The 19,114-nt window shown below is 41.1% G+C and overlaps 1 protein-coding gene across 3 annotated transcripts in view; it reads right to left on the minus strand.

Moving 5' to 3' along the window:
- ctnna2 (catenin (cadherin-associated protein), alpha 2) overlaps window positions 1-19,114 on the minus strand; it is a 270,175-nt gene that overhangs the window by 64,715 nt on the left and 186,346 nt on the right. For all 3 annotated transcript variants that reach the window (XM_086156790.1, XM_086156789.1, XM_086156791.1), the window contains 2 exons: window positions 18,007-18,087; window positions 9,680-9,832 (listed from right to left, as the gene is read on the minus strand). In XM_086156790.1, the coding sequence (XP_086012916.1) occupies window positions 9,680-9,832; window positions 18,007-18,087 (234 nt within the window). The remainder of the gene's footprint in view (window positions 1-9,679; window positions 9,833-18,006; window positions 18,088-19,114) is intronic.

Here is a 19,114-nt window from a genome sequence, read left to right on the forward strand (position 1 = left end):
GGGAGATGACAATGGACTTCATAAGGAGACCCCCTACGCTGCCTCATCTCTGTAATAAACAGCACTGTGGCTACTGTAAAAAACCTGTAGGTTTCTTGGAGCCACCATCTCCCAAGAACTTAAGTGGGCATCCAACTTAGAAAGCGTGATCACAAAGGCTGAACAGTGGATGTAGAGTCTGGGTCAGCTCAGAAAGCTCAATCTGCCTCAGGAGCTGCTGATTCAGTTTTACAGTAATCCAGTCTGATCTTTGCCCCTCCATGATTGTCTAATTTGTCTGTGGAGGCTCTCAGACATCCAGGTCACGGTGAATTCTTGTCAATATCTTCTTGTTGTGGCATCTGGACTTGATTTTCTTCATTTGAAGATATTTCACCCCTCATCTGAGAGGCTTGTTTAGTGAACTGAAGAGGCCTCTCAGATGAAATGGCACATATAGAACACAAATCAGTTTTTTTGTCAGTGGGGGGCATAGTGCAATGGTGAAGTAAGACAAGACAACAGAGAAGAACAGATAACTTAATTCAGAGTTTGAAGATGTCTAACAGTTGCTTTAACTTGGTCATAATATGCAATGACTTATTCCCTCAAAACACTAATTAAATATGATTTCAAACTCATGTTTTGTTTTAACTGCACATTTCAAAAAAATTGGGGGGGGGCTTGCACTTAAGCTGAAGAGTTTGTCCACAATTGTTTTATGATGGAGTGAAAATAGTGATTCACTGCCGGTTTTTGTTGGCATGGTCCCTCCCAAAAGATGTGTGGAACAGGCTTTAAAACAGTTATTTTTGATGTAATGATAATAATTGTCCAACCAGAGGACTTATAATATAGGGCCATATTTTAACCATTTCTTTACTTAGCTGTATTCAAAAGCTAAAATGAAGATGATCAATGAATCAGAGGCAATAGGCGCTGTGGGGAATCTGAACCGCTATAACTAAGCCCCCTTGAGTGCATGACACAGTTCAGGATTTATGCTTGGTGATGTATCATATAACCTCAAGAAATGTGCTTGCGCTATGCACTATGTAAGTCCTCTCTTTATGCCATCTCTTTTTGAATACTTAATCTTGTGTAATCCACTTAGTGTCGAGTCTGAAAAACATTACAGAAAGTCTACTTTCATGTACAACACAGCACATGTTATGTCGTGCCTTAATAGAAGCTTTCATAGCTACTAGTACAAATAGTGATTATGTTTTTTGTCTCCGAGCTAATCTTACCTCCACTACAGGCTAGTCAGAAAAAGTTTACTGAAAAGTGCCACACATATTCAAATTAATATTTTTTTCTGTAACAAATGGAGCATTGAGTTGGAATTTTTGAGTGCTGAGTAGTCTTGGTGCCATGATATTTTCTATTTTCTCTTTGCATTTTTCCATTTTCTTCTTTTAGGGTCAGTGAAGATGCAAAACAAAGAACATACTGTACATGTCAGCTTTGGGTAAATGGATTGGTTGATTGCATCACTGGGCACAGCTGTTTATTCTCAGAAAAGCGGCTGTTTACCATCTCCCCCTGAAACATGCTCACTGAGTTACACTAAAACTACAAAACAACCTAAAGGAAAATCTACAAAAATGTCAGTTTATAATTGTAGTAAAATATTTTCAGTTTTAAGTTTATAATAAACAATTTCTTGTAGACAATGCCAAGAGCGTTTTTTTGTAGACAATGCCGACAGCCTGCCTTATCCCAGCCAAAGGCACACCCTGGGGGTGGTGTGGTGCAGGAGGTGGTGCAATTGTCTTTGTAAACCAACATTCCTGGTTCGATTCCTAGTGTGTTGAGGTGTTCTTGAGCAAGACACTGAATCCCTAACTGCTCCCCTTGCGCTGATGGATGGAAGCCTTTGCTCATGGTTCATCCATGATGGGTTAATTTGAGAGAACAAATTTCCCCACAAGGCATTAATAAAGTATACATGATTACATTGTAGTTTCATAACCCCTGCATTTGTAAGATCAATTAACTTACTATGCTTTTTGAGTGCACTGTATGCAATAGCCAGAGGTGTATATCAGATAAACATATTAGATGGACTGAAAAAGACAAAAAACAAATAGAAAGCTAATTAAACGCATGGGGTGAACTATACGTTACAGGAGCTTGGATGCAAAGTACCAATATTGACTACCTTTTCTAAAACAACAGCAAAGACTGTAATAAATCTATACATATTCAATCAATATAGGTAATTGGACTATCCTCTGATAACTTAATTCTAAAATAATAATAAACATGAACTACTGATTTAGATATTTTGCGCATATTTTGTGAATCATATATGGAATTTAGTCATGTCATCATTGTTTTTAAAGGTTCACGGGAGGATCAAATTAAAGGTATTCATTAATATATTATCTGTACAACTTTTCTTGAACTCAGCAAATAAGTAGGCTAGGAAAACAGGGACGAAGGATATAGCTAACAGAAGATCCAACAATCAAGGGTCTATTCCCCGAACGATAGAACCCAAAACCCGTCTGGGACATACACTTGACAAATGTTTTAGATCCGTCCCTGATGCATAAAGCGCTGTCACCCCCCTTGGCTTTGCTGACCTTCAATTCATCCTGCCTGCTTCTGCCTATGCACCGTTGATAAGGAGAGCAGGTGGAGTAACTACGATCATCAAGCAGTGGACGCCAGACAGTATTGATAGGCTTTGAATCCTTTGCTTTGAATGTCCACGGGTGAGACTGTCTTATCCTACATCTGCTTCTGTGTTGACAATGTCATCCCCCCAAAAAGTCAACGCTTGCTAACAACAAACCCTGGGTGACTAAAAAGCTAAAGAAGATTCTAAAGAAGATAAAAAAAAATCTTCACTGGCTCTAAGGCTGAGAAGAAGAAGGTTACTGAGGAGGTCAAACAATCCATGAGAACTGCCAAGTTGAGTTAGAACAAGAACAAGGTAGAGCAAACCTTTGCACAAGTGGACCTCCACTCAGCTTCACAGGGGATCAAAAATATGGCCTTGGTGCCAATTATCTCCTCTCTGACTCCATACACAGACACCTGGCAAACCTTCACGACACAGCTGGGCTCCTTTTTGCTGACTTGTCATCAGCCTTTAAAACCTTGCAACCATGCATATTGGCAGAGAAGCTGTTGACCCGTTTCCCCCTCAACCACTGTCAGTGGATCATCAGTTTCCTCCCCAACAGATCCCAGAGGATGCTGGTGGACAATGTCCTCTCCGACACCTTCTTCACTTTCACTGACTCACCTCAAGGCTGTATCCTGTCTCCCCTGATCTTCGTCTTCTACACAGACAACTGCAGATCCACCCAACAGGACTGCCACCTCGTGAAGTTAGCTGACAACATCGTTCTCCTGTCCCAATTTTCTCACTCCACCATGATTTAGCCCTCCAGGACTTCGTGCTCTGGTGCCAAGCCTCTTGCCTGAAGCTGAATGTGAGCAAGACTAAGGACATGGTCATCACGTTCCCCAGCAGGCAGAGGCAACAGGCAGAGACAATCACCACCACCAGTAGAAATGGTGAAGGAGAAGAGATACCTGGGCACTGTTCTTGACATCCTCTCGAGGTTCTCCTCTAACACTGAGGAAATCATCAGCAAATGTCACCAACAGCAGGACCTGCTCAGGAACCTGAGGTCAAAATAATTGGCCAAACCCTCAGACTTCTCTCCCGCTTCCATGAAAGCTGAATTTTAAAAACTGCCAAAAAGATCCTTGCAGATCAGTCTCACATCTTACACCTGGCCATCGAGTGGTCTGTGACCTGAGGGGAGCCACTGAGACCACAGACCCCAGGTCACAGACCTGAGGGGAGCCACAAACCTCAAAAGAAATGTACTGAAAGAACTCTTTTAAACTTATCTGCATTCTGAGTTGCTCTGACCTGCCTGTAACATTTTTACATTAATTTATCAGTTTGTCGTTCTTTCAGGTGGTATAGTAGCCCAGTGGTTAGTGCTTCGGCCTAACAGCTCAAAGAACCCTGGTTCCATTCCGACAAGGGGACCTTTCTGTACATGTTGTTTGCATGTTGTCTATGTGGGTTATCTCTTGTTTCCCTTTTTTGCTGTGAGTGAGTAAATGGTTGTCTGTCTGTATTTGGGGCCCTGTGATTGACTGGCGACCAGTCCAAATGTACTCCGCCTCTCGCCGGATGAAAGCTGGGCTGGGCTCCATCATCCCCCAGCAGCCCTGAGTGCAGGGCACAGATGATGGATGAATGGACGGATGCTGTTCATTCGAAATGAATGGTTGGAAAACGAAATTGGGAAGTTTGGAAAGTTCACCAGTGCCTTTGAAACCGTGAGCCAGCTTGTTCAACCCTTAAAGAGGCAGGTGTTCATGTTTTTGGAGGCACTGTCACAGGCTCTGGAGGTCTCCTTCATAGTGAAGTTCAGAGATGCCGCCTACATGGTTTATGCTAGCTTAAGGCAAAAAAAGTGCTTTGAGTATGAACAAGACTGCTTCCCTCTCGGAAACAGCAGGAGCATATAAGCTTCCTACTGTTTCTGGATGCAGGAATGATAAAGCTACTGTACATAAATGTGAGTCAGTTAAAAGAGTGCAATGACATGAGTGGCTCAGAGTCAGAGACTGCTTTCACTTTGCAGAAGCAATAAGGAAGTATGACCTTTACATCCTTGAGGACATTGACTTTTTAGATGATAGCTTACACAAGATTACTTTCTGATACATTCATCAGATTGTTAAAAACTCTTAGCAAGTTGCAAACCCTTATCCTTTGGACAAAAGGAAAAGTTTCTGCCTACAGGGACACATCACACTACTGAAGAGGTCAGCAAAAAAATAGAATAGATGAATAGAATAGAATAACTTTTTACTGTCACTGCATTGCAAAAGCATAACAAAATTGTAATGCTACTCCATGGTGTAGCAAACAAAAACAAAAGGGGAAGGTAAAATGCAACAATATGCTACACAGTATAATAAATCATGAATAAAAAGCGATGCAATAAAGTGAGATGTGCAACTGGAGCGATCAGTAATATTCTTGTAAAAAGAAGCTCTTGTAAACATCCTGAGATGAGGTATATTCAACTTGCCGATTACATGCTTGATGAAGTATGTCAAAATAAATTAAAAAAAAAACAATAGATTATACACTAGAAGATAATGCGCTGGCCAGAGGTCAGCAATTCAAACAGTTGGTTGCAGATGTGGGATTGTCCTTGATGATGTTTGTTGCTCTGCTAAGGTAGCAAGAGCTGGAGATGTCCCTTAGACGGCGTACAGAGTGGCCTAAGATCTTTTGGGCTGTTTTCATCACTCTCAGTTCTCCTCTGCCCCCATGCATCCAACATACCACACTGTCACGCAGTATGTCAGTATGTCAGTATGTCAGGATGCTCTCAATGGCTGCTTGGTAGAAGATCAAAAGCACTTCTAGGTTGGCTTTACTGTGTACTCGCTGCTGGGCATTCTTCACTGCTGCTGTTGTGTTGGCAGACCAGTAGAGCAGACCAGGAGTGGCTCCCCCTCTCCTGAAGTCCAGGATGAATTCTTTTGATTTATGTTGTTCAGCGTGAGGTTCTTTACTGTGTACCACTTTGTCAGTTTCCACACCTCATCTCAGACCTGGTCCAATTAGGGTGGTCTCACCTGTGAATTTAATGCAGGTGTTGGAGAAATGGGTGGGGGCGCCGGTGTTACCGATGAAGTGTGCAGTTCCCGAGCTGAACAGCAGTATCTGGGATCAGCGGGTGAAGCCACATCTCCATGATGACAGTCGCATTCCAGTTCCTCAGGAAGCTGTTTGAGGTGATGTATAGTCCCAGTTTGTCTATCTTGTGGGTGATTGAGTTACTGCTGATAAGGTACCAGTGGCTGTAGCTAAAGTAAGCCTGACATACTTCCAGAGATAGACATTTGAGGAGAAGTACAAGTAGGAAAAAAATCACCACACTGGGGAGCATAACACTGCCAAACCCGAGCGCGCCACCATGTTGTCAAAACTTGTCAAAACAGTTGGTTTTCACAAGTAGTCACAACTCCTGGCCCACGGGTCAAGTCGTACTTCAACACTTCAACAATAAACTACTGCAAGACAAAAGTTTGTGCCAAAAGTTCATTGCTTTCTGGCAGGAATGTAAAAACAAACAAACCTCTTTCACTCTTTGAGTTTATGGTAAGGAGTTGGCAAGACACTGATGTGGGTGTTCTGTTAACAGTATGCATCCTTTTCCTCAGCCAAAATAAAAAAAGGTAATTGAAAATCTTCAAACTGAAATTAAGAATATTGAGGAAGGGTAGCACCACAGCTGTGAGAAAGAGAGGCGACTCAAACTTGGCACACTCCTCCAGGAGAGGGTAAAAGGAGTTCAATTAAGGTTGTGTTTTCTCCAACTTAAGGATATATTTGCCCAACCTCCTTTTTTTTCAACCTAGAAAGATCTTCCACTGGACAAAAGCAAATGCTTTGTTTGAAGCTACCGGATAGGGAGTGTTTTGTGTTCTGTTAATTACAATGGCGAGCTGAGGTTCTCATTTTAAGTTGATCACCCTGCCAGTTCAACTGTTTTTACATTTCCCCTTAATGTATTCTTGTCAAAGTCAGCGTATCAATAAGGGGATTATTTAAACTCAATACTAACTCAACAATGATGTGACTGCAATAACATAAATGCATAAATTGCTTCAGTTAATATTTTAGTTATATATATATATAAATCTAGTTATATATGCTTTTTTGACTACTGTATGTTACTTGGTCAGTATCGAGAGTATGTCTCTCATGATTAATTGTAACTAATCATTGTTTGTTTATCCAAAAGAGAACTTTGAAACTGGATCAGTTGAGGCCTGGGCCAGTAACTGCTGCTGGTGCTGATATTCTGGAGGACCAAAGGAAATTGGGTTACGTTAGGTTGAAGAAAGAGAGAAGGAAGACATCTTTGCAATCAGAGAGAGAAGAGGAAAGGCAAGAATCTGGGACTACGAGTAGGGACTTTGAATATTGGGGCAGTGATAGGAAAGGTTAGAGAGTTGGTTGACTTGAGGAAGAGAGAGAAGGCGGATATGATGTGTCCTAGGAAGACCAGGTGGAAAGTTAGCATTGCTAGAAGTTAAGGAGAAGGTTTTAAGTTGCTCTGCCTTAGCATTGATAGTAAGAGAAATGGAACAGGAGTTATCTCATAGGAGATGTTTATTAGGAATGTTCTGGAAGTGAAAAAAGTGTGAGATTGAGTGAGGAGTCTGAAGCTAGAATTTGAAGGTGTGCTGCTCAATGTTGTTAGTGGCTATGGCCCTCAGATGGGATGTGAGTTAGAGGGGAAGAAACTTCTGGAGTAAGCTAGATAAAATGATGCACGATATTGTCAAAGGTGAGAGACCAAATTTGCATGTTGGTGCAGGTAATAGAGGTGATGAAAAAGTGGGTCAGGTTTGGTATCCTGGATAGGAAGACTAAGGGACAGAAGGTGGTAGACTTTACAGAGAGGATGATGGTGGTAGTAGGATGAATCTGGTTAAAAGGAAGATGATGAGGTTTAGGCAAGGCAAAGGGCGAAGCATCTGAAGCTGGAAAGGGATGAGTCATGTATGGTTTTCACAGAGGAGTTTAAAAAGGCTCTGGGTGGTCAGAGACAGCCAGATGACTGGAAAACTGTGGCTAATGTGATAAGGGGGACATGTATGAGTATTTGGTGTGTTGTCTGGAAGGAAAGTAGACCAGGTGACTAGGTGGTAGCATGAGGAAGTACAGGAGTATATAAAGAAAAAGAGGTTTGCAAAGATGAATTGAAATACTAAGTGGAGTACAAGGGCGTGCAGTACAAGGTTAATGTGGAGGCTGCAAAGGTCAAACAAAGGGCATATGGTTACTTGTGTGTTAGGTATGACAGGAAGGAAGGAAGGAAAAATGATTTATACAGGTTGGCAAACCAGAGTTCAGGTGATAAAGTAAAGAGAGAGAAATATATTGATGGATGTCAAAAGATAAATGTGATGATGGGAAGAGTACCTTGAAGAGCACAGGCTAGAATGTGGACCATGAAGTAGCAGAGATTAGGAGTAATGAGTGATAAAAGAGTATCGGTCCGGCGGGGATGAAACCAACAATGCTGTATGGTTTAGAGGCAGTAGCATTAAAGGAAAGAAAGGAAGGAGAGCTGGAGGTAGCAGAGATAAAGATGTAGAGATGTTTAATGCTTTATTTCGACCTTATGATTGTTACAGTCGCAGACTGAAAAGTGAAAGTTGGAAAGAAATCTTAAAATCTTACCGGAGTCCTACTAGAATTGCAGTGCACTCCTGTCATTTCATTAAGAATAAGGTGGTAGTCTTAGCGTCTCCAACAGCTTCTCTCACTATAGATAGCTCCTCTGTCTCACCCTCCGCCTAGGTTAAGAGTCTGGGTGTCATCCTTAACAGTACGCTATCCTTTCAGTCCAACATCAGTAACATCACCTCTTCTGCCTACTTCCACCTATGAAACATTAACTGTCTCCACCCCTGTCTCACCCCCCCACACTGCCGAAATCCTGTCTACAGGATCCCGTCTGGATCACTGCAACTGTCTCGTCTTCGACCTCTCTCATAAATCCCTGTATTAAACTTCCACTAATACAGAACTTAACTGCCCATGTCACTTGAACCCTCTCCCCCCAACACATCACTCTTGTCATCCAGCAGCTCCACTGGCTCCCGGTTCAGTGCTGTATTCAATTAAAAATCATCCTGTTAACATACAAGGCCACCCAAAAGCTCGCCCCACCATACCTGTCTGACCTTCTCCATCCCAACCCCTCCCCATTCCAAACCCCTCCCGTTTCCTCAGATCCTCTTCCTCCGTACACATGTCTGTCCTCTCCATCCATCTCACCACCATGGGGAGCAGAGCATTCAGCTACCACCCAAACTCAGGAACACCCATTAATTTCCCCACTTCAAATAACTACTCAAAACCCCATTTGTTTTAAAGCAGCCTATTCCACCTGATGCCAGCTGCTGTCACCTTTAGTGATATGTGTGGCTATATATTTTATATATATATACATGTGTATGTGTATGTGTATGTGTATGTGTATGTGTATGTGTATATGAACATACTGTATATGTCTGTACCCTCTGCATTTATCCAGGCTTGGGACTGGCTCAAAACTGGCTTGTGCACTCCCTTTGGCTGCATTTCCAACCTCACGCGTATGCTAGGGTAAAATTTATCAATAAATTAAATAAAACTGTTGACAGAGAGTGAAGGATAATCATGTCCTTCAAGTAATAAATAAAACTTTTTACCCATGTGTAAAGAGCACTCAGAACACCAGATTCACAAAGTTTTTGGTTGCGATGATGAAACTTTTGGCCAGTAGTCTACATTTTGATTATGAAGTGCAGGTGACTTGCAGGCATCATTTTCAAATCGAAAGTCAAATTCATTCATACTTTGACATGGCTATTCATTTATACTTTAAACCTACAAGTTACAAAGTTTAACATACAGATACTTTGAAGATGACAACTTCAGTTTTTAGAGCACAATAAAATGAGGCATGGCATTTATATTATTAGAATAGTAATTCCGAAGAATAAGCAGAAAGTAAGTGTGTGACAGAGACAGAGAGAGAGAGAGAGAGAGAGAGAGAGAGAGAGAGAGAGAGAGAGAGAGAGAGAGAGAGAGAGAGAGTGCGTGCCAATGTTCATATTCAGTTTATTATTTATAACTGACCTCTACGAGCTTGTTGGCATGTTCGCGGAACACCTGAGCATATTCCTTGACCTCCTTCTCATTTCCGCTCTTAGCCGCTTCGATGAGTACCAATAGAGGCACGTTGGTTTCCAGGAAAGAGTCCGAGATGTGGTCCATCACAGCCTTCCTCAACTAGAGTAAAAGATAGAAAAATATGGAAAACAGTTCACATTATCAACAAGACTTCAGTGCATTACATTTTGTTGCAGCTGGTCTATGAGCATTGTCAGGAATAAAGTTGCTGTCTTTCACTCAAAAAATAAACATAAGAGGAAAGTAAAACAGTAAAGGACAGTAAACGTTTCCCTATGGCAGCCTTTGTGATATAAGTCACAATGGCTGCCATGTAATTATTAATATAAGAGAGAAACTGAGATGTTATGCAATATCAATATATATCAACGTGCAATAACACTTTTTTTTTTTATTTACCTAAACTGTAACAGATCAAATCACTTTTTGTACAGAATTTTTTTTAACATCACACGTTTCTTTCAAATTCTGCATACTGACTGTACATGTCCGCATGACCTATTGCTGCATAAATTTGAGTGATATGAGTGATTGTGAAGGTATACTGTAAAATAAGTTAGTAGAATAACGAAACACAGAAAAAATAATAAAAAAAAAAATCTAATTTCAAGTTCAGTTTACTCTTGATTCTGTATAACCAAAACATAAACATAATCATAGCTGGGCAGAATGTTAGTTGTGAGTAAAATTATCCAAATACATCCATTTGGCCAAAATCACAAGTTCGACAATTATGCTATGAAGCGAACAAATTATACCATTTAACATCATAAGAAAACCAGGCTGGTCCTCAAACAAAGGGAGTCAAAAGGATAAAGCAGGAAGAATTGCAAACACCAGGTTTCCTATAGGCCGCAAGTGAAATCCCCAAACAGAAGTCGAATGGGCTGATAGCAGGCTGTAACACCAAGAGGTCATTGGCAGAGTCCAGGTAGGCAGAGCAGAAATAGGATGGGGGGAGGCGCTTCGCTTCTAGTCGAAAGCTAACCGGAAAGAAAGGAAGGAGATGGTGGTGGTGGAGCAGGGAAGCTGGACAATTTGGGAAGGAGTTGCCACTCTAACCATCAGCTGGTCAGACTTGTGGAAGATGCCATAGGCAAGAATTAGCTTTCTCATTCGTACAACATGCAACCTTCCCTGCCCCTTGTGTCCTCCACCAGTAGTTTGGGTTTGAGGAATGCTGCTACCTCTACAATGCCCGCAACAAAGCCTTCAGCACATCCTGTCAGGCTGCAAGATCCTGCGGAAGTTTGCTGAGGTGCTGGTGAGGTGCTGTCAAGATAACAAAAAGTCACCACCAGCAGAGAGCAGCATCAGTTTTGTTTCAGAAGGCAGAGAACATAAGCACGACAGGCAAAGAGAAACAGCTCAAACCTTCTTCTTCTTCTTTCAGCTTTTCCCTTCAGGGGTCGCTACAGCGAATCAACTTTCTCCATCTAAACTTATTCTCTGTATCCTCCTCTCTCACGACAACTACCTTCATATCCTCTGTCACTACGTCCATTAATCTTCTCTTTGGTCTTCCTCGAGACCTCTTGCCTGGTAGCTCCAATTTCAGCATCCGCCTACCAATAGATTCTCTATCCCTCCTTTGTACATGACCGAACCATCTCAGTCTGTCTTCTCTGATCTTCTCTCCAAAATATCTAACATGTGCTGTTCCTCTGATAGACTCATTCCTGATCCTATCCATCCTGGTCACTCCCAAAGAGAACCTCAACATCTTCATCTCTGCAACCTCTAGTTCTGACTCCTGTCTTCGTCATTGTAACTGCTTCTGGGCCAAACAGCATTGCTGGTCTCACCACTGTCGTGTACACCTTTCCTTTCATTCTGGCTGATAGTCTTCTATCACATAGTACCCTTGGCACTTTCTCCACCCATTCCAACCAGCTTGGACCTGTCTATTCACCTCTTTTCCACACTCTCCTTTGCTCTGGAAGGTTGACCCCAAGTACCTGAAATCCTCCAGCTTCTTGATCTCCACTCCCTGTAGCCTCACCGTTCCACCCGAGTACTCTAATTTGCACACATATATTCTGTCTTGCCTCGACTGACTTTCATTCCTCTCCTTTCCAGAGCGTATCTCCACCTCTCTAGATTTTCCTCTACCTGTTTTCTGCTCTCACTACAGATCACAATGTCATCTGCAAACATCAAAGTCCATGGAGATTCCTGTCTAAGCTCATCTGTCAGCCTGTCCATCCTTAGTTTTCGCAACTAAGAACGTTGCGAAAAAGAAGGGGCTAGGAGCTGATCCCTGATGGAGTCCCACTTCCATCTTGAACTTCTGTGTTACCCCTACAGCACACCATATCACTGTCTCACAGTCCTGAACATGTCCTGCACCAGTTTAACATACTTCTCTGCCACTCCAGACTTCTTCATACAATACCAGAGCTCCTCTCTTGGCACCCTATCATATTCTTTTTGAGGTCTACAAAAACACAATTCAGCTCCCTCTGGCCTTCTCTGTACTTCTCTATTAGCATTCTCAACGCAAATACTGCATCTGTAGTACTCTTTCTAGGCATGAAGCCTTACTGCTGTTCACAAATGTTGACTTCTGCTCTCAGTCTAGTTTCCACTGCTCTTTCCCATAACTTCATTGTATGGCTCATCAGCTTTATCCCTCTATAGTTTCCACAATTCAGCACATCCCCTTTATTCTTAAAAATAGGCACCATAACACTCTTCTCCATTCTTCTCCATTCTTCAGGTATATCATCGGGACCAACTGCTTTTCCACTCTTCATCCTCTTCAATGTCTTCCTCACTTCACTTTTACTAATTTGTGCTACTTTGTGGTCTACAATAGTCACGTCTTCTACCCTTGCCTCTTTTTCATTTTCCCCATTCATCAGCTCTTCAAAGGACTCTTTCCATCTTCCCATCACTCCTCTAGCATCTGTCAATACATTTTCCTCTTGATCCTTAATCACCCAGACCTGTTAGATAACCTTTCCATCTTTATCTCTCTGTTTCGCCAACCTGTATAGATCATTCTCACCCTCCTTACTACCCAACCGAGCGTACAAGTCATCGTATGCACTTTCTTTCGCCTTTGCTACCTCTATCTTTACCTTACGTTGTATCTCCCTGTACTCCTGTCTGTTCTCTTCAGTCCTCTCAGTGCTCCACTTCTTTACAAGCCACTTTACCTGTATATGCTCCTGCACTTCCTCTTTCCATTCCATTCCATTCCATTGCAGTCATTTGGCAGACGCTTTTATCCAAAGCAACTTATAAAATTCCACCAAAAAGTCTCCTTATCTACTTTCCTTCCAGATGATACACCAAGTACTCTCCCACCTGTCTCCCAGATCTCATTAGCTGTAGTTGTCCATTCATCGGGAAGCTCTCCCTGACCACCCAGAGCCTTTCTAAACTCCTCTTTGTAAGCCATACAACATTCCTCCCTTTTCAGTTTCCACCATTTTGTCCTCTACTCTGTCTTTGTCCTCTTCATCTTCCTTGTCACCAGTGTCATCAGACAAACCAGAATGCTATGCTGTCTGGCTACACTCTCACCTACAACTACTTTGCGGTCACTGATCTCTCTCAGGTTACCTCGTCCATACAAGATGTAGTCTACCTGCATGCTCCTACCTCCACTCTTGTAAGTTACCCCATGTTCCTGTTTTTTCTGGAAAAAGGTGTTCACCAGCCATTTCCATTCTTTTTGCAAAGTCTACCACCACCTGTCCCTCTGCATTCCTATACAACTTAAAGCCTGCTCACCTGGTCTCCTGGACACAGCAAATTCTCTGCATCATGTAGACCAACTCTCTACCTTTTCCTGTCATAGTCCCGATATTCAAAGTCCCTTCTCTCAGTCCCAGGCTCTTTCCTTTCCTCCTCGCTCTCTGCTTCTGAACACGCCCTCCTCCCCTTCTTCTTGTTCTTGTACTTCAACCCACAGTAGCCCAATTTCCACTGGTACCCTGCAGGTCATCTGTACCAATGGTCATTGTTAACCGATCCAGTATGATATGGTTATGGTTGACTCGCATGTTTGGTTTTGGCAAAAGTTTTACACCGGATTCCTGACGCAACCCTCCGCATTTATCCGGGCTTGGGACCGGCTCAGGGAGACACTGCTCCGTGCCCCCCCAAGGCATGCTTGGGGGGACATGGGCCAGTGCCGCCCTGTGGCTGCATTAGAAGTAGCTCAAACGTATTCCCTTAAAAAGGAGTGGGAAAGGAGGGCTGACCTGGACAGCCAGCTTCAGTTCCCCACAGAGATTACCACCACATCTCTACACTCTGACATCATTGCATGGTCCAGCGACACTAGGTCAGCTTACCTCATTGAACTTACAATCTCATATGAGGAAGGGATCAAGGCTGCCTTCGAGTACAAAAGGTTGAATACATCGACTTGGTTGCTATGTGTGAAGAAGTTGGTTGGAAGACCACCATCTACCCCGTTGAGGTGGGATGGGAGGCTTTGCAGGACTGTCAACCATGTGCCTCTTGAGGAGCGCAGGAGTGACCAGAGGTAGGTTGAAGAAAGCAGTCAAAGAGCTGGCAGAGGAGGCAGCTTTTGGCTCTGGCTGAGGAGGAAGGTCGGGCTCTGGGGAAAGAGCAGCTAACCCTAACAACAGCCGTTAGGGGGTAACATCACCCAGCTGCAGAGAAAGACAGAGAGACGTCCCTGGCGCTGCCCTGGCACTGGGAGACGTTCCAGGCATTAAGAGGCGAAACTTTCCTAGCTGGTAATCCTGGAGTGGGTGTCCCGTGGCTAACCTCTGGGCACTGGAGGAGGTGTAACAAGCAGAAAAGCCCACCAGGAACTGCCATCTATCTACCTGTATTGCTGTTATATTTGTAGCCTTACCAATTTCTTATCAATTCTCCTCCACTGATGTGTTCCAAAAGAATTTTGCTCCATCTTTGCTGCACAAATGTTTTATATATATATATATATATAAGATATATATTTAAAATATATATAAAATCATAAGTGAAGAACCCTCGAATGAGAGGTGAAACACCCTCAAAAAGAAAGTTCAGTTGCAACCATGACCTGGGACAGATCCTTCATTGATAAACACAAGCATGCACAAACACACACAGGCACTCACGCAAAGACACACAGATACACACACACTCACAAACACACTGTTTGTGCAGCACAGGTGCAAATACAGTGGAAAAGGTGTCACGCTAATGCTGAACATGTAGTTTTAAATGCTTGGATCAGTGGTCCCTAAACTGCGTCGAACTGGGGCTGAATACAGTCTTCCTACACATTTTATCCTGCCCCTGACCAATACCAGAGATGCATTATGTTTTTTTTTTTTTTTCATTCTGGCCACGTAATCTTGACTTGTACATGCACAGAATGTAACATTCCATTCCACCCTTCTGCAGTCTGTGCCTTATCCGAAACCCCTCCCTCAAAAAAAAAAAAAAAAACTGGACCCACCCCTGTCAAATAACACAGATTAATGATGAAAGGATTAAGTAAGAGAAAAATAGATCCACAATGCAGGATATTTAACCTGCAATGGACAAACGATTATTTTTTTTGTTCAATTCAAAGAAAAGGTGTTTGTCTCATCTGTCAAGAGACGATGGCTGTATTCAAAGAATACAATCTGCGCCAACACTATGAATCCTATCATAAAGACAAGTTGATAGCTTGCAAGGCCAAATGTGAGCAATCAAACTCTCAAAGCTAAAAAGTGGCTAACCATTAGCTCAGCAGAGTACATTTGTTCGCCAAGCTCAGCTGAATCAGTCGTCTGTTCGAGCAAGCTTGTTCGAGCAAGCTTGCAAGGAGCCATTCTGAGTACAAACAAACATAATCATAATGAAATCTAATGGTATAAAATCCATTCTACAACCATACAGGTAGTGAAATGTGTTGTGTTGGTAGGTGTTGGTTTCAGTTCGGTTTCATAGCCTGCTTGCTTTCTGGTTTTCACGGTGAATTTGGAATGAGAGAGCTGCAAACAGTTGTGTCTACAAGAAAGTTAATGTTCCTTGGTCTTTTTTTCTGTGAAAAAAACTTTGAAAAGGGTTATTTAGTTATCATTTATTTCATAAATAGTGTTATTCATTATTTCTATTTATTTCATTAATAATGTTATCATTTATTTTCTGATTTTTTTTCTTGTCAAGATCCCAGAAAGATTGAATTTTAGGTTATGTGTGGCTTTCTGGAAAACAATAAATGTTTACGTTTAGACACCTCTGCGATCGACACACTTTTTCTTATAAATTGGCCCCCTGTCAGAGAAGGGAAAAGTTATTTGGCCCTCGTGGGAAAAAGTTTGGGGACCCCTGGCTTAAATGCTTAATATATGCACTTAATATGTTTAACAGAAAAGACTAAAGGTGAACATTGAGTTTACACATGTAAGTCTGACAGGAAAATAGATTCTTACTGAGAATCTGAGTGGAGAAATTATTAAAAATGACTGCTTTCGCAAGAGACAGTATTCTAGCTCCTACTCACGACTCCCAAGGAAATCCATTTTCAGTCTTTCAGAGCTCAACACTCCCTGAAATAAAGGAAACCTGGAATTTCGATGCATAGAAAAAGCTACTGTCATTGTGAGCAAGGGTATCTAATTGTCTTTTTATAATGACTAATGCTGGACTTACAGTTGCAGACTTAAAATTGTAAGGTCGTAAGGAAACTTGTAAGGTGATATTGTCTTTGCGGTGCGTCACTGTAAAGTGACGGAATCAACAACAACAGATGAGCTCCAACAAAACTGGAAAAAGTGAACCTGGTAGAAAAACAATCAACAGAGGAGTATTGGCAGCAGAGTGGGTATTTGCTTGCAGTTTGGATGAACATGATTATCGATGGACGTCTCAATCAGTATGGAGCATCCAGAGGGAGGAGCGAATGATGGAGCTGTGGGTAGAACAGCTCAGCTTGCACAATGTCAACTCTCAAACATATCACCACCAAGTGTAGAAGGATTAGTGATGTTATTAATATTAATATTAATATTAACATTAGCACTAATATTAATATTAATATCGATATTAATATTAATGTTGATATTAATATTGACGTTGATGTTGATATTAATATTGGTATTAATATTGATATTAATATTATATTTTAACCAAGGCTCCTTATTGATGCTGGAGTTACTTCACTTTAATTTTATCTAACTTTTATTTTACCTTTATTCGATACATTTCAATTGGTTTTATGTTTCTGCATTTGCCCAAGGTTGCTATGCCAAACCTTGTGCCAACCAATTGCCCCTTGGTGACGAATACAGTTTCTCCTATTCTGATTCTGATTAATGAACTGAAATGAGCAGAGATTCTGCAAATACCCAGTGAAAACTTTCAAAAGTGTACACTTAAATGGGTTCACTCAGTTTAATGCAGGACTTGTGGATGTGATATGTAGGTTTTTGTTATTTTTTCAGATTTGTGCCATTAGATTATAGGAAGGTCAATATATACACAATCAGTTGCTGCATTTACAATATAAAATATATAAATTTATGCAAAAACATGTATATGGATGTGTTTTTTTTGTTTGTTTTATTGATTTGTTGCCCTCTGATTCAACCTATTAATTAATTGCAAGTCACTGAAAAATTATTGAACATAAGTAAATGTGATGCAGTGACATTATATCTACAGTAAACATCACTGATGAGGACTCAATGCCTTGCAAGAGCTCAAACAGTTTGCATTGGAAACTTTAAAAGCTATTTTTCATCAGTCTTGAAATGAAAGGTGTGATTTAAAGCATTTGACTTCATTATGACATACAATGCGGAGGCAGATCGGTGCAATGCCAGATGGCCAAAATAGACGGCCCTCCACTGCTGCCAGCACCAAATGTACTGCAGAAGGCCTGCTGCAAAAGTCTAGTAATACATAAAATAACATAATCAGGTGAATGTAGGATTATACTTTACATGCATTTGCATCAATCTTGTATTATTCTTGTTTTTATTTGTCTTCACATGTTAAATGAGACAAACCTTGTGAAATGTATAGAGCTTTTTTCTTTGTCTTAAATAAATAAGATTAATGCTTGATTATCTTTCTCACACTATAAGTAATGAGAAGGGAATTAGATCAACTATAAAATAGTTTTTCTTAATCCCACAATACTTGCTGCTTTTTAACCATTACATTGGCTTGGTTTTTAATATTGTGAGAAGCTTGGTAAATTGACAAAAGCCATTTTCTTTGTTTAGATTTAGAGAAGGCATCATGATCAATAAATAGATGTAAATTAAATAAATACAATTGAAAAGTGAAAGTGAAAGAATTTTCACCTGTCGACGCAAGTCTCGGGTCTTTTTGGTCATCTTGTCAATGGCAGAGTTCAGTGGGTCACCTTTCTCTTTCCTTCCAGTCTGTAAGAAGAAATACAATCACAGACAGTTTAATGAATGTAGACATTACGACTAAAATAAAAGAAGTTTTAATGTAAATTATGTTAGTGAATTCAAAAACTTCATAAGGTAAGTTCCAAACAGCACATGTGTTTATCTTGATGTTCCACATTCAAGCAACATGACGGAAACAGTTGAGAAGGTTACCTAGCAACTAGGCTATTTGGACAGTTTCAATTCCAGTTCACCATGTGCTATCTGGCACTGCCAATTCATATCAGTCAGTTGAGAACATTGCCGACTAACATATGGTTAATCTAACACACTGAGTTGCCAGCTGCTGCTTTTCACCTTACAGGAAATAATTTTGTTTGATCATAAATATGAGCAACATATCCCCATGCCCTGTGTTGGTTCTAATGAGTGCACTGTTTAAAACAAGATGGAATTTGTTCTTAAAAAGATAAACAGCATGGTTGCTTATTTGTATACAGGGGAATAAATTATGTTAAACAGCATGACAATTGTATGTGTACTGTTTCACTACAACCACAATACAATATCTTCACAAGGAAATAGGCACTCTATTGTATTCATCTTACGGTTTCATTGAAAGACATTGGGGGGAAAGTATTGTATTAGCTGCCTTCCATGAGTGGTCACACACTCATAACAATAATTTGTGCATCAATGCTAATGGCAAAGGACAGGGCAACATTAGTCAGAGTCCTGTTTATAGAGACTGTGTCATTTAGACATCAAAGGGCTGAACAGATTTAAAGATACACAACACCAATCACTAGGGTTTCAATGCTTAACAATGCAGCTGGCTGTAAATTAAATTGCGTCTCATATCACTATTAAGATTGCTCATTCTTTAACTGTCACATTTTGGGATGTGCATTTTTACTTTTTTCTGTCAAACACAAGTCCCCATGGTGTTTACCAGACATTCCTTCTAACTGTCCCCATCAATTATTTCTACCACCAGTATGGAGGATGCTGCCTGGAAATAAACATGTAGTGTTCAGGGTAATGGAAGCTGTTA

Source organism: Fistularia commersonii, chromosome 12 (assembly GCF_037954325.1).
Source record: "Fistularia commersonii isolate RoL2024-O1a breed Wild chromosome 12, RoL_Fcom_v1.0, whole genome shotgun sequence".
In the NCBI taxonomy this organism is placed as follows: domain Eukaryota; kingdom Metazoa; phylum Chordata; class Actinopteri; order Syngnathiformes; family Fistulariidae; genus Fistularia; species Fistularia commersonii.